We start from the raw sequence: 12241 nt of genomic DNA on the forward strand, positions 1-12241 counted from the left end.
AGTCTATAAAACCGTTTTAGAACGGATCTCATTAGCGTGATAAAACATTTCGTATCCACCAACCATCGCTGTTCAATCTCAACCAGCGCCAACCAACTCAATCAATCTTCGTTGTGAAAAAAGAAAACTGCTACGAAAATTCATGTATAGTTATGTATTCAATTTCCAAATAAGGCAGACAAAATAGTAATATATTAAATAATAAGTTCTTGGTACATGTATTACATTACATCATTTTAAATTCCGAACAGTGAGCTCAGCGCTAAGGTGGCACTAGAAACACTTTTGCATATACAATATCGATATTTATTTTTACGATAATGAACAGCGATATGGTGCTCATAATTAGAATATCCACCACTTCATCATGAACCAAATCTCAACTCGATATTATAGTACTGTGTTCTCGTAATTGCAAAGTTGATCTGTTACCTTACTTACACATTATTTACAATTTACCCGTGTGTTAAAGACCGTGTATGGAACGTTTACACTTACTCCAACTTACCATGATTGTTCGAAAAATCCCGCGCATGATCGTTTTTGTTGTGAGCATAGTGCTACATACTGTGGAATGATCCAATTGTAATCGAAAAAAAGGTAATGAAATGAAAATTTCTAATGGATAATTAATGTAGACAAGACATCGTTCGCTAATTATACCGTACTAGTATTTTTTTTTTAGTTTCTATATTTGATTGATTGTAAAACAAAAGAAATGGCATTGAAGTCCAGCTTTATTTTCCAAATGTTTCTGTATACGATTAATTAATCCTTTTATGAATATTGTGTTGTATTTTTGTATCGTTTCAGAAACAATCACAGTGAGAAAGCAGACACATTAGATGGGTATGTAATCACACAAGTCTCGTATTACCACACTAATGTAACCATGCTGGTACTTGTTGATTGGTTTAGACATGCGCATACCACCATTCAAATATAGCTACGCACACAAGAGGACACAAATATAGCAATACATACGACGGTACAAAAATAACAACACACACACAACGGTACAAATATAGCACACACACACACGACGATGCAAATATGAACAACACCAGTAACACGGAATCGCTTCAGTAATATAGCACACAACACCGACGATACAAAATAGGCGAACACACACACGGACGATACAAAAGATTACGCAAACATCCACACGACGATGCCAATATATAGCAGGCATACACACGTACGATTACATATAATCTAGCAACACACACGGACGATGCAAATATAGCAACACACACACTGACGATGCAAATATAGCATCCACATACACGACGATTGCATTATGAGCAAACACACACACGACGATGCCACAGATATAGCAAAACACCAACACGACCGATGCAAATATAGCAACACACACACACGACGATACACAATATTATAGCAAACACACAACGAACGATGCAAATCATAGCAACACACACACGACGATACAAATATAAGCAACACACACACGAACACCGATGATTCAAAATATACGCAACACACTAATATGAGCAAATAACACACACACACGACGATTCAAATATATGCAACACACACACGACGATCAGATTATAGCAAACACACACACGACGATACAAATATAGCAATCACACACACGACGATTCAAATATAGCAGACCACACACGACGATCCCACAAGGATATAGCAACACACACACGACGATGCAAATATAGCAACACACACACACGACGATTCAAATATAGCAACACACACACGACGATTCAAATATAGAGCACACACACACACGACGATGCAAATATAGCAACACACACACGACGATACAAATATAGCAACACACACACGACTCGATTAAATATAGGCAACCACAACACGACGACAAATTTAGCAAACACACACACGACGATACAAATATAGCAACACACACACGACGATTCAAATATAGCAACACACACACGACGATACCAAATATAGCAACACACACACGACGATACAAATATAGCAACACACACACACACTTATACAAACGATATAGCAACACACACACGACGATTGCAAATATAGCAACACACACACGACGATTACAAATATAGCAACACACACACGACGGATATAGCATACAACACACACTAACGGACGATGCAAAATACCAACACACACACGACGATACAATATAGCAACACACACACGACGATACAAATATAGCAACACACACACGACGATTCAATATACAAATATAGCAAACACACAAATACACACGACGATTCAAATATAGCAACACACACACACGACGATACAAAAATAGCAACACACACACGACGATACAAATATAGCAACCACACACACAACGATCAGATTCAAATATAGCAACACACACACGACGATACAAATATAGCAACGATGCAACACACACACGACGATACACCGAATATATAGCAACACACACACGACGATTCAAATATAGCAACACACACACGACGATACAAATATAGCAACACACACACGACGATACAAATATAGCAACACACACACGACGATGTCAAATATAGCAACACACACACGACGATACAAATATAGCAAACACACACGACGACGATACAAATATAGCAACACACACACACGACGATTCAAATATAGCAACACACACACGACGATTCAAATATAGCAACACACACACGACGATGCAAATATAGCAACACACACACGACGATTCAAATATAGCAACACACACACGACGATACAAATATAGCAACACACACACGACGATACAAATATAGCAACACACACACACGACGATACAAATATAGCAACACACACACACGACGATTCAAATATAGCAACACACACACACGACGACCGATACAAATATAGCAACACACACACGACGATGCAAATATAGCAACACACACACGACGATACAAATATAGCAACACACACGACGATTCAAATATAGCAACACACACACGACGATTCAAATATAGCAACACACACACGACGATTCAAATATAGCAACACACACACGACGATTCAAATATAGCAACACACACACGACGATTCAAATATAGCAACACACACACGACGATGCAAATATAGCAACACACACACGACGATTCAAATATAGCAACACACACACGACGATACAAATATAGCAACACACACACACACGACGATTCAAAATATAGCAACACACACACGACGATTCAAATATAGCAACACACACACGACGATTCAAATATAGCAACACACACACGACGATACAAAATATAGCAACACACACACGACGATCAAATATAGCAACACACACACGACGATTCAAATATAGCAACACACACACGACGATACAAATATAGCAACACACACACGACGATTACAAATATAGCAACACACACACGACGATTCAAATATAGCAACACACACACGACGATACAAATATAGCAACACACACACACGACAATATCACGACGATCAAATATAGCAACACACACACGACGATACAAAATATAGCAACACACACACGACGATTCAAATATAGCAACACACACACGACGATACAAATATAGCAACACACACACGACGATTCAAATATAGCAACACACACACGACGATTCAAATATAGCAACACACACACGACGATGCAAATATAGCAAACACACACACGACGATCACAAATATAGCAACACACACACGACGATTCAAATATAGCAACACACACACGACGATGCAAATATAGCAACACACACACGACGATGCAAATATAGCAACACACACACACGACGATTCAAATATAGCAACACACACACGACGATCAAATATAGCAACACACACACGACGATTCAAATATAGCAACACACACACACGATACAAATATAGCAACACACACACGACGATTCAAATATAGCAACACACACACGACGATACAAATATAGCAACACACACACGACGATTCAAATATAGCAAACACACACACGACGATTCAAATATAGCAACACACACACGACGATGCAAATATAGCAACACACACACGACGATGCAAATATAGCAACACACACACGACGATGCAAATATAGCAACACACACACGACGATTCAAATATAGCAACACACACACGACGATTCAAATATAGCAACACACACACGACGATTCAAATATAGCAACACACACACGACGATTCAAATATAGCAACACACACACGACGATTCAAATATAGCAACACACACACGACGATACAAATATAGCAACACACACACGACGATACAAATATAGCACAACACACACACGACGATACAAATATAGCAACACACACACGACGATACAAATATAGCAACAACACACCACACGATACAAATATAGCAACACACACACGACGATACAAAAATAGCAACACACACACGACGATACAAATATAGCAACACACACACGACGATACAAAAATAGCAACACACACACGACGATACAAATATAGCAACACACACACGACGATACAAATATAGCAACACAACACACGCGATACAAATATAGTAACACACACAAGATGATACATATATAGCAACACACACACGCGTTACAAAGAAAGCAACGAAAACACGACGATTTTCATATTAAAGTTTGAATTGTTATATCAAGAATCATCCATTTATCTATAAATTAATTGGAATTATGTTCTAAACATAATATCAATCAGACGATTAATATTTAATCATTTAATTGAACTTTGAAAAATTACTAGATAGCATTAATCTGAACGCTTCACAGTTAATGACGGATTACTTCATATCTCTTATGACACATTTAGTGTTCAAATACACAGTTATCTTTCACAAAAGTTTCTTACTATACCATCATCGCAAAGGCGTTTTGAATGTATGTGTCCGTCTGTAGATCAGTAGAAAATATTGTCCGGACAACTCCTAGTAAAGGACTGAATCAATATCTGTGAAGATTGGCAGCAATGTCGGATACTAACTGTAGATATGCATGCAAGTGTCGATTGCCAAATTTTCGTTACCTTGGTAGCCAGGTCACTATACTCATGTTCTGTAAAGTGGCCAATAATAATACAGTTTATGGATCAATTTTATTCAAACTTTGTCAGTTGTTTTAATACATATATGTCTATAATATGACACATTGTATGTTTCAATAACGATTACCATGATACTATTATGGATTAAAAATATTGCAGAAGTCGAGATAAGTTTACTGATAAAGGTTTCAGTAAAGTGGAAGCTCTTTGAAGTATCCGCTATTCAATAGACACAGTAACAGACGCATGTTCACCTTACATTTGGTAACAAGGAATAGGCTGATATTGGCTGATATGACTTATATAATAACTAATAAATACAGTCGACAGTTCTCCAGATCGTTCATTCATATTTTATGGTAAATCCTAATACAAATGGGTAATTTCATACCTATATAGTGTGTAAACTTGTAGAGAGTATGTCACATGAGGATATAGTTATATCGATCTGCATCAGCCACGTGGTACAGGTGGCATATGTATACCAGGTGTTCTTTACACGTAACCTTGACCTGACTTGTAGATACCTGATTATTAGCATGGTATATTTACACCGTCCATTGATCCATGATTTCTGGATTAAAGTTTTAATAAGCCGCACATATAGATTGTTTAAGCAGCGAAACTGAACTAATGAAACATTTTAACTAATATTTCAAAGGATTACATTGTTTTACCAAATGTGTTGTTAATCTAAATTATATCGTACCGGATATTTGAATCATTTGGGGGTTACAATGCGTGTATGTGTGTTAAAGTCCTTCCAACATTGTATGGTATTCTCAGCCTTTGTATTTTACAATGCGTATATGTGTGTTAAAATCCTTCCAACATTGTATGGTATTCTCAGCCTTTGTATTTTACAATGCGTGTATGTGTGTTAAAGTCCTTCCAACATTGTATGGTATTCTCAGCCTTTGTATTTTACAATGCGTATATGTGTGTTAAAATCCTTCCAACATTGTATGGTATTCTCAGCCTTTGTATTTTGTTATTCCATTCATATATAATGTATTTGAAAAACATTTATCGTCACAATGAACCATCAATATCAAGTCGAGCCTTATACGAGTTGAATTGAACAGTACAAGATCGATCGCCTATTCCAAACAAATGTCACTTAGGCTCTCCCACAATAACACGAAACCATATCATATTCCATTTTCCTATCAGCGTTTGAATTAAATGTTGAGTATAATACACATGATTAATGTGTATAGTATTTAATTACATATATTAATTATCAAATGACATATTGTATACGATAAACCGACGTGTGTCCTAATGAAACATTTATCAAGTTATCGCATTGGCAGGACTCCCAGTCCGTTACATATGGATAATTGATACATTAATTGATCAATGAAAGGTTAGGGCAAATACTACACCGTAACCATAGTGACAAGGGCAATATAAAAACAGTTGTTACCATGGTGACGAGTGCCTTAAATTCTAAAGATGATTAGAGTAAGTTTATACATAACTAAATAACTGTATATACATCAGATTCATCTGTCAGTTTTAAAAACTTTAACTTTTGTGTTAAACAAAATCTGAGCTTTGATTGAAGGAATGTGTATCAAACTGGATACTACAGAGAGTTCAGAAAAAACAAGAAACAATAAAATATGAAGGTAGATTATATGTAAGAGAAAAATTTAGCAAGATTTAAGGCGACACCAGACTTGTTGTCATGAAACGTAACGTGATTCTACATCATATGGTTAACACTTACACTTGCTATAAAACATTAAACAATAGGAGAATAACATTTTATTCGTCATGGTTTGATTCATGCATAATGTTAGATTTTGATTGGTACAGAACTAGAAACCACTTCTATTTGATTGGTTTAGTCCTGTTTTGACTTGATTGGTTGACATTAAAATATCATTTTCGTTCTGATTTGAGCGGGATTAATGACGTCATATTTTGATTAGTACAAGCTGGGTTTCCGTGGTTTCAGATTATAAGGAAGCGTTTTCACTATTTGATAAGGATGGAGATGGTAGGATAACATCGGAAGAGCTCCAGATCGTGATGAAATCTCTCGGTAAAAACCCAACAGCTAATGACATCAAGGACATGATCAATGACGTCGATGAGGACGGTGAGTTACGTGTCAGCATTTCTAGTGTTCATTTTAGTTCTTTTACAACAAAAAAACATGCAAATCAATATGGAGCATAAATCATACCGTTATAACTTATGTAGTATGTCTATACCATACATCTATTTTTTTATTTAATTTTTTTTGGGGGGAGGGAGGGGGTAAGCGGATGCCGAGTGGTTCATATGTTTTTACATATTACCGAAAGCCATCCTCCTCCGAGTCGCGAGTTCGAATTCCATGTGGGACAGTTTCCAGTAACTGATCGCTGGTCGGTGACTTATCTCCGGGTACTCCGGCTTTCCTCTACCAACAAACCTGACACGACCCTGGCTATTAATAGGACGTTAAATAAATAAAACCCAAACACATCAATCTATTTTAAATTGGTATAGGAGATTGTTAGGAAATTTAATTATAGTACTGTCCTGTTTAAAATAATTCAGTACTAGTGCTATCGTATATTTCATAACTCTGTGTTTTCTTATTTTTAGCTAATGGTACGATTGAGTTCGATGAATTCGTTCACATGATGAGAAGAAGTAATTCTAAAACAACCCAAGAAGACTATATGGAAGCGTTTAAGATGTTTGATGAGGATGGGAACGGTTTGATCAGCCTCGCAGAGCTCAAAAATGTGATGAAGCGACTCGGAGAGGACTTAACTGACGACGAGCTAGATATGATGATAAAGTCGGCGGATATTGACGGCGATGGACAGGTCAACATTGATGGTATGTATAATAATGCTGTTAGAATAATATTTTCTTTTTATATAATGTCATGTTTAGATAAGCCTCGTGCATTCAGCATCATTGCTGACTCATCACAGTCAGTATTATTTAAGTCAGGTCTTTCTAAATCGGAATATGGTATACCTAATGATGAGATTCATAATTACTTTCAAATGGATTATTGGCATATATGAAAAGTAATACATGTTGTTAGTATAAAATTATCAAAATCTTCAATAATGTATTATTTTGATATTTGACACATTCATTTTTTGACCAGTGATTACTAAGTACATTATAATATCAAAAGAGTGTTCGTAAGTGTTTTATCAATATCTTAATTACTTTGTACAGAGTTTGTGAAGATGATGAGCCAAGATCAGAGAACTGAACAATGTCCATGATTCCCACCATTGCGATACGAAATCCCTATGCATTATTCATAATTTATATTAAAATCATACGTCTTTTGATGGAGGTGGAAGTGGTCGGCACAGATGCCGAATGTGCCCTTAATTATCGATGGCATTATAGGCACAAGGATGTACAATTATGTGTTCAGAAGGATTATGAGATGGAAAATACCGTTCAATTTCTATAAATTTTGCAATTTAGCTCGATGTTTTTTCTGAATTTTATTGCATTTGACAGGATGTATATGTAAATTCCTACTCGTTTGGATTTCAACACTACGCAAGTTCGTATATACGGATATAAGCTGTTGATACTTCTGCTTGAAAGTGTCGTAGTATTATTCCTTTCAGTCACCGTTAGATATTTATATACTCTATAGATTTTGTTCTCTAAAGTTTAGAAATATTTACGTGCTTCTAGTTTTTATCTTAATTATACTTATGAAGTCTCTAAACTTGCTGTCGATGTAAATCTCGAAACATCAAAACAAATCCAAAATACTAATTTCCGAAATATTCTATCGCTGACCTGTCGATACGATGTTCATTTATATCAATCAACACTATTTCTATAGTAACAATGATACTGTTGTTTACTCATCTTAAATGATTGACTACTGTAACTGAAATCCATGCATTTAGTGTCCAATTTTGAAATGTATACCTAAATGGTTTTTTCGTTTTAATTACTTGTTGGTTTTTAATTTATTGTGTGTTATATACAATGTGTGTATACGGTAAGTAAGATTAATTGAAATAGCAAATAAGTTTGAAGCAATAATTGATTGATTTATCATAAATGAAAATAAGTATATACGGTATTTCATCAACCATTTCTACGACTTGAAAAGAAACCAAAATAAATTTTCAAAAATGTTTAAAATATCGCTTGTCTAGTGTACGTACATTCCATAACCAAAAGACTGGGGTGTACCAGGGTTGTTTTCACTTGAATTATTGATCGATTCAGATTGAGAGCATTGTGTTGGTTTGTGTCATCTGGTTGAAATGTTTAAATAATAAATTAAAACGTCATGTCTGAAGAACAAGCCATGATTTATTTGGGGAATAACGTCGGTCAAGTTTTAGTATCATATTACTTTCATGTATCTATGAAATCATAAGTCAATTATAATGTGTTGCATTACGATGGATATATGATCTGACGCCTTTTCCTTTGCGTGTCTTTCCAGTAAAAAATTGATCACTTCGAAAAGTTAGATTGTATTCCAATGCGTTTATTAACATAATACCATTATCGAATATTTACGATGATTTTAACAACATGGACAATGATACTATTTTTAAATATTATTAAGTAATATGATCAAACTATATTTAAATATTTAGACATAAGATTTGATAGATATACAAGCAACAGCTCAATTCGGATAATATTGATTTTTATTTTCTGAAAAATATTGATGTTCCCCGAAAAAAACTATGTTATCAGATATTAATGATCCCTGTATTAATTAAAACTACATTCCACGTTAAAGCAATAGTTTCCAGTTGTTACAATTGTTTATTTTTAAGACGTTCTGTTGTTTAGAGTAGGAACTCTTAATACGTCCATTTTATTTGTGGTGTTATCGGCTGTTATTATTTAACGTCGTATATGATATGTTAGAGAAAGTATGGAATATGTAATTAGCAACTTGGCTATTAATTAATATGTGACTTCTATTACAGTTTTTAGATATTGTTGTGTGAATCTCATTGTATTCGTTTTTTAAACATTTATATATGATTATTGTTTTCTTACTAACGTTAATAAACTTTTGAGATTTAACACTGTCTTGTTGTTTTATCATTATTCCAGGGGAGACAACCTACTTCAAATATATTCAGTATAAATACAAATAAATAATAACGGCATCAATTTGCATCGTTTTCTTACGCCATTTTGACTAAAGGAATGCATTCCTTCTTATTTTTTACAGGAACATATTAACAGAAAATATAAATAATTGTTAGAATATATTCAACAATTAAAGGATAGTTAGATTGCAGTTATTGGAGATGTCAATGCAGTCTGGGTTGCAGATAAATAGAATATCGCTCGTTAGGGCGCTATGAATATTTACCTGCCTTCTAAACTGCATTTGTATCTCCAATAAATGCAATCTAAATATCTTTTAATAGTTATATTTAAATTTTACTTTCGATTGCAAAGTAAAACATTATTTAGATGCGAGTGAACATTTTAATTTCCCGCTTCAGCCATTTAACCTCAACAGCCAAGTTCAATGTGATAAAAAATAGTCCCTGTATATGAAAAGACAACAATGTTTCAATGTTTTTCAGTTGCTTTTCAGTTTACTTTCAATTATCCAGACATTCAAAAGATTTTTTATAGATTCATAACTAAACTGGTTTATTCAACTACAATATCAATTTTCCCCCGCGGACTATCATGGTGTCAGTAAACAAGACACACGTCCATTTATATAGATATTACTACACCAAGACTAGGCTGCATTTATTGGCTCATAATGCAGATCACGATTATCATTAGAGTAATGGGAGTAGCTGTGGCAAAATGTAAATAGATATATATATATTATTTTGATTATTGAGTATAATATACGTTTTATTTACAAAATCTTCTTTGTACTATTGTAGTTTTGATATCAAAAAGTAAAGTAAATAAAGCTCAGTATTTGTAAAAACATGCATGTTAAATATAATTGTAATCAACAGCATTCACTGTTTCTAGCTAGGGTTGATAGGAACAACCAGAACTTCTGGTGATGGATATTAATCAGTAAATGTACTATATCACAGGAGTCCAATATACAGAAAGAATGGCGAAAGTAAATATCCTGTTTTTGTCCTTTGTAAAGCTTCAATATTTAGTTTTGTTATACCTTATAAAATAGTTTCTATATAAGCTATATTGACAAAAATACAATCAAATGAACTGTTATGTCAAAATCGACTGTTAAAATGTGCTGTTGGACCGGAGTGACGTCACAAAGGGATGTAATAAAACAGTCATCGGCTAGGTTTTCGGGCAACAGATGATTTGTTCGACCCTCACAGAAACTGTCTTCGGGTCCAACAAATCATCTGTTGCCCTCAACCCCAGTCAACAACTGTATATTAATGAACGCCATTATTCTGAACCATACAAAAATCAGTGACATGAACTATATCTACACTTATCTGATTGATAAAACACAGACACTGATCTGCAGATATATATAATCCGCTATATCAGGGGGTTTACTATCACTCTTATTATATTCACCGCTGGAACATGTCATAGTAAAATTGAAGGCTTCGTGCGAGAAAACAGATGGACAGTCTGGTTTATGTGTATAAAAAGATTTAAATAACTGTGCACTATAGTAGACTGCGGTTTTGAAGTATGGCCTCACGGTCTCTGTAATCTTCTAATGAAATATCTGCAGCCAGGAATGTGATTAGTCATGTTTTCTCTTCACCTTAACTCAGTTCTTTTATGAGATAGTCCAGGGGTGGATATAACGATAGTAGGCTGACACCCTTATAATTCCTACGACCTAATAGTCCGAAGGCCCGTCAGTTTCCGAAGGTCCTATAGTCCGAAGGCCTCGTTAGTCCGAAAATTAGTAAATAAGTTTATATAGTTGTTAAAAATTAACGTTACAGTTGTATTTTCACGAAAACATTTTCCTGCACTGCTTGATCTGACCAAATTCTATTGACGGCAAGTTTGCCATTTTTTATGGAGAATTGCAATTTTCAAAATTACACAAAATATAAAAAAAAAATAAAAAAAAGTTGATGTGTTATATTTTATGAGATATGATTCCACAAGCATACGTTCTATGAATTAAATTAAGAAACATAGTTTCTGCTGTGTTTAAAGCCGCATAATCCGTATCTTTCAGGGTCCGTAAATCAACAAAAGAAAATTAGGGTACATATATTATAAAAAGTTATCAACTTTCCCCTAATTACACATCCAAAAAGTCCCGAGTTCAAAAGAAAT

General features: G+C 34.6%; 1 protein-coding gene across 1 annotated transcript; it reads left to right on the forward strand.

Moving 5' to 3' along the window:
* Window positions 1-813: 813 nt before the first annotated feature.
* On the forward strand, window positions 814-10000 carry LOC138313077 (calmodulin-like; the record flags this gene model as incomplete). Its single annotated transcript, XM_069253726.1, has 4 exons — window positions 814-849; window positions 6946-7115; window positions 7610-7849; window positions 8204-10000. Coding segments are annotated over 4 exons (496 nt in total), but the record flags the coding sequence as incomplete, so codon positions are not given.
* Window positions 10001-12241: the final 2241 nt, after the last annotated feature.

This window comes from Argopecten irradians, unplaced genomic scaffold (assembly GCF_041381155.1).
Source record: "Argopecten irradians isolate NY unplaced genomic scaffold, Ai_NY scaffold_0585, whole genome shotgun sequence".
NCBI classification, from domain to species: domain Eukaryota; kingdom Metazoa; phylum Mollusca; class Bivalvia; order Pectinida; family Pectinidae; genus Argopecten; species Argopecten irradians.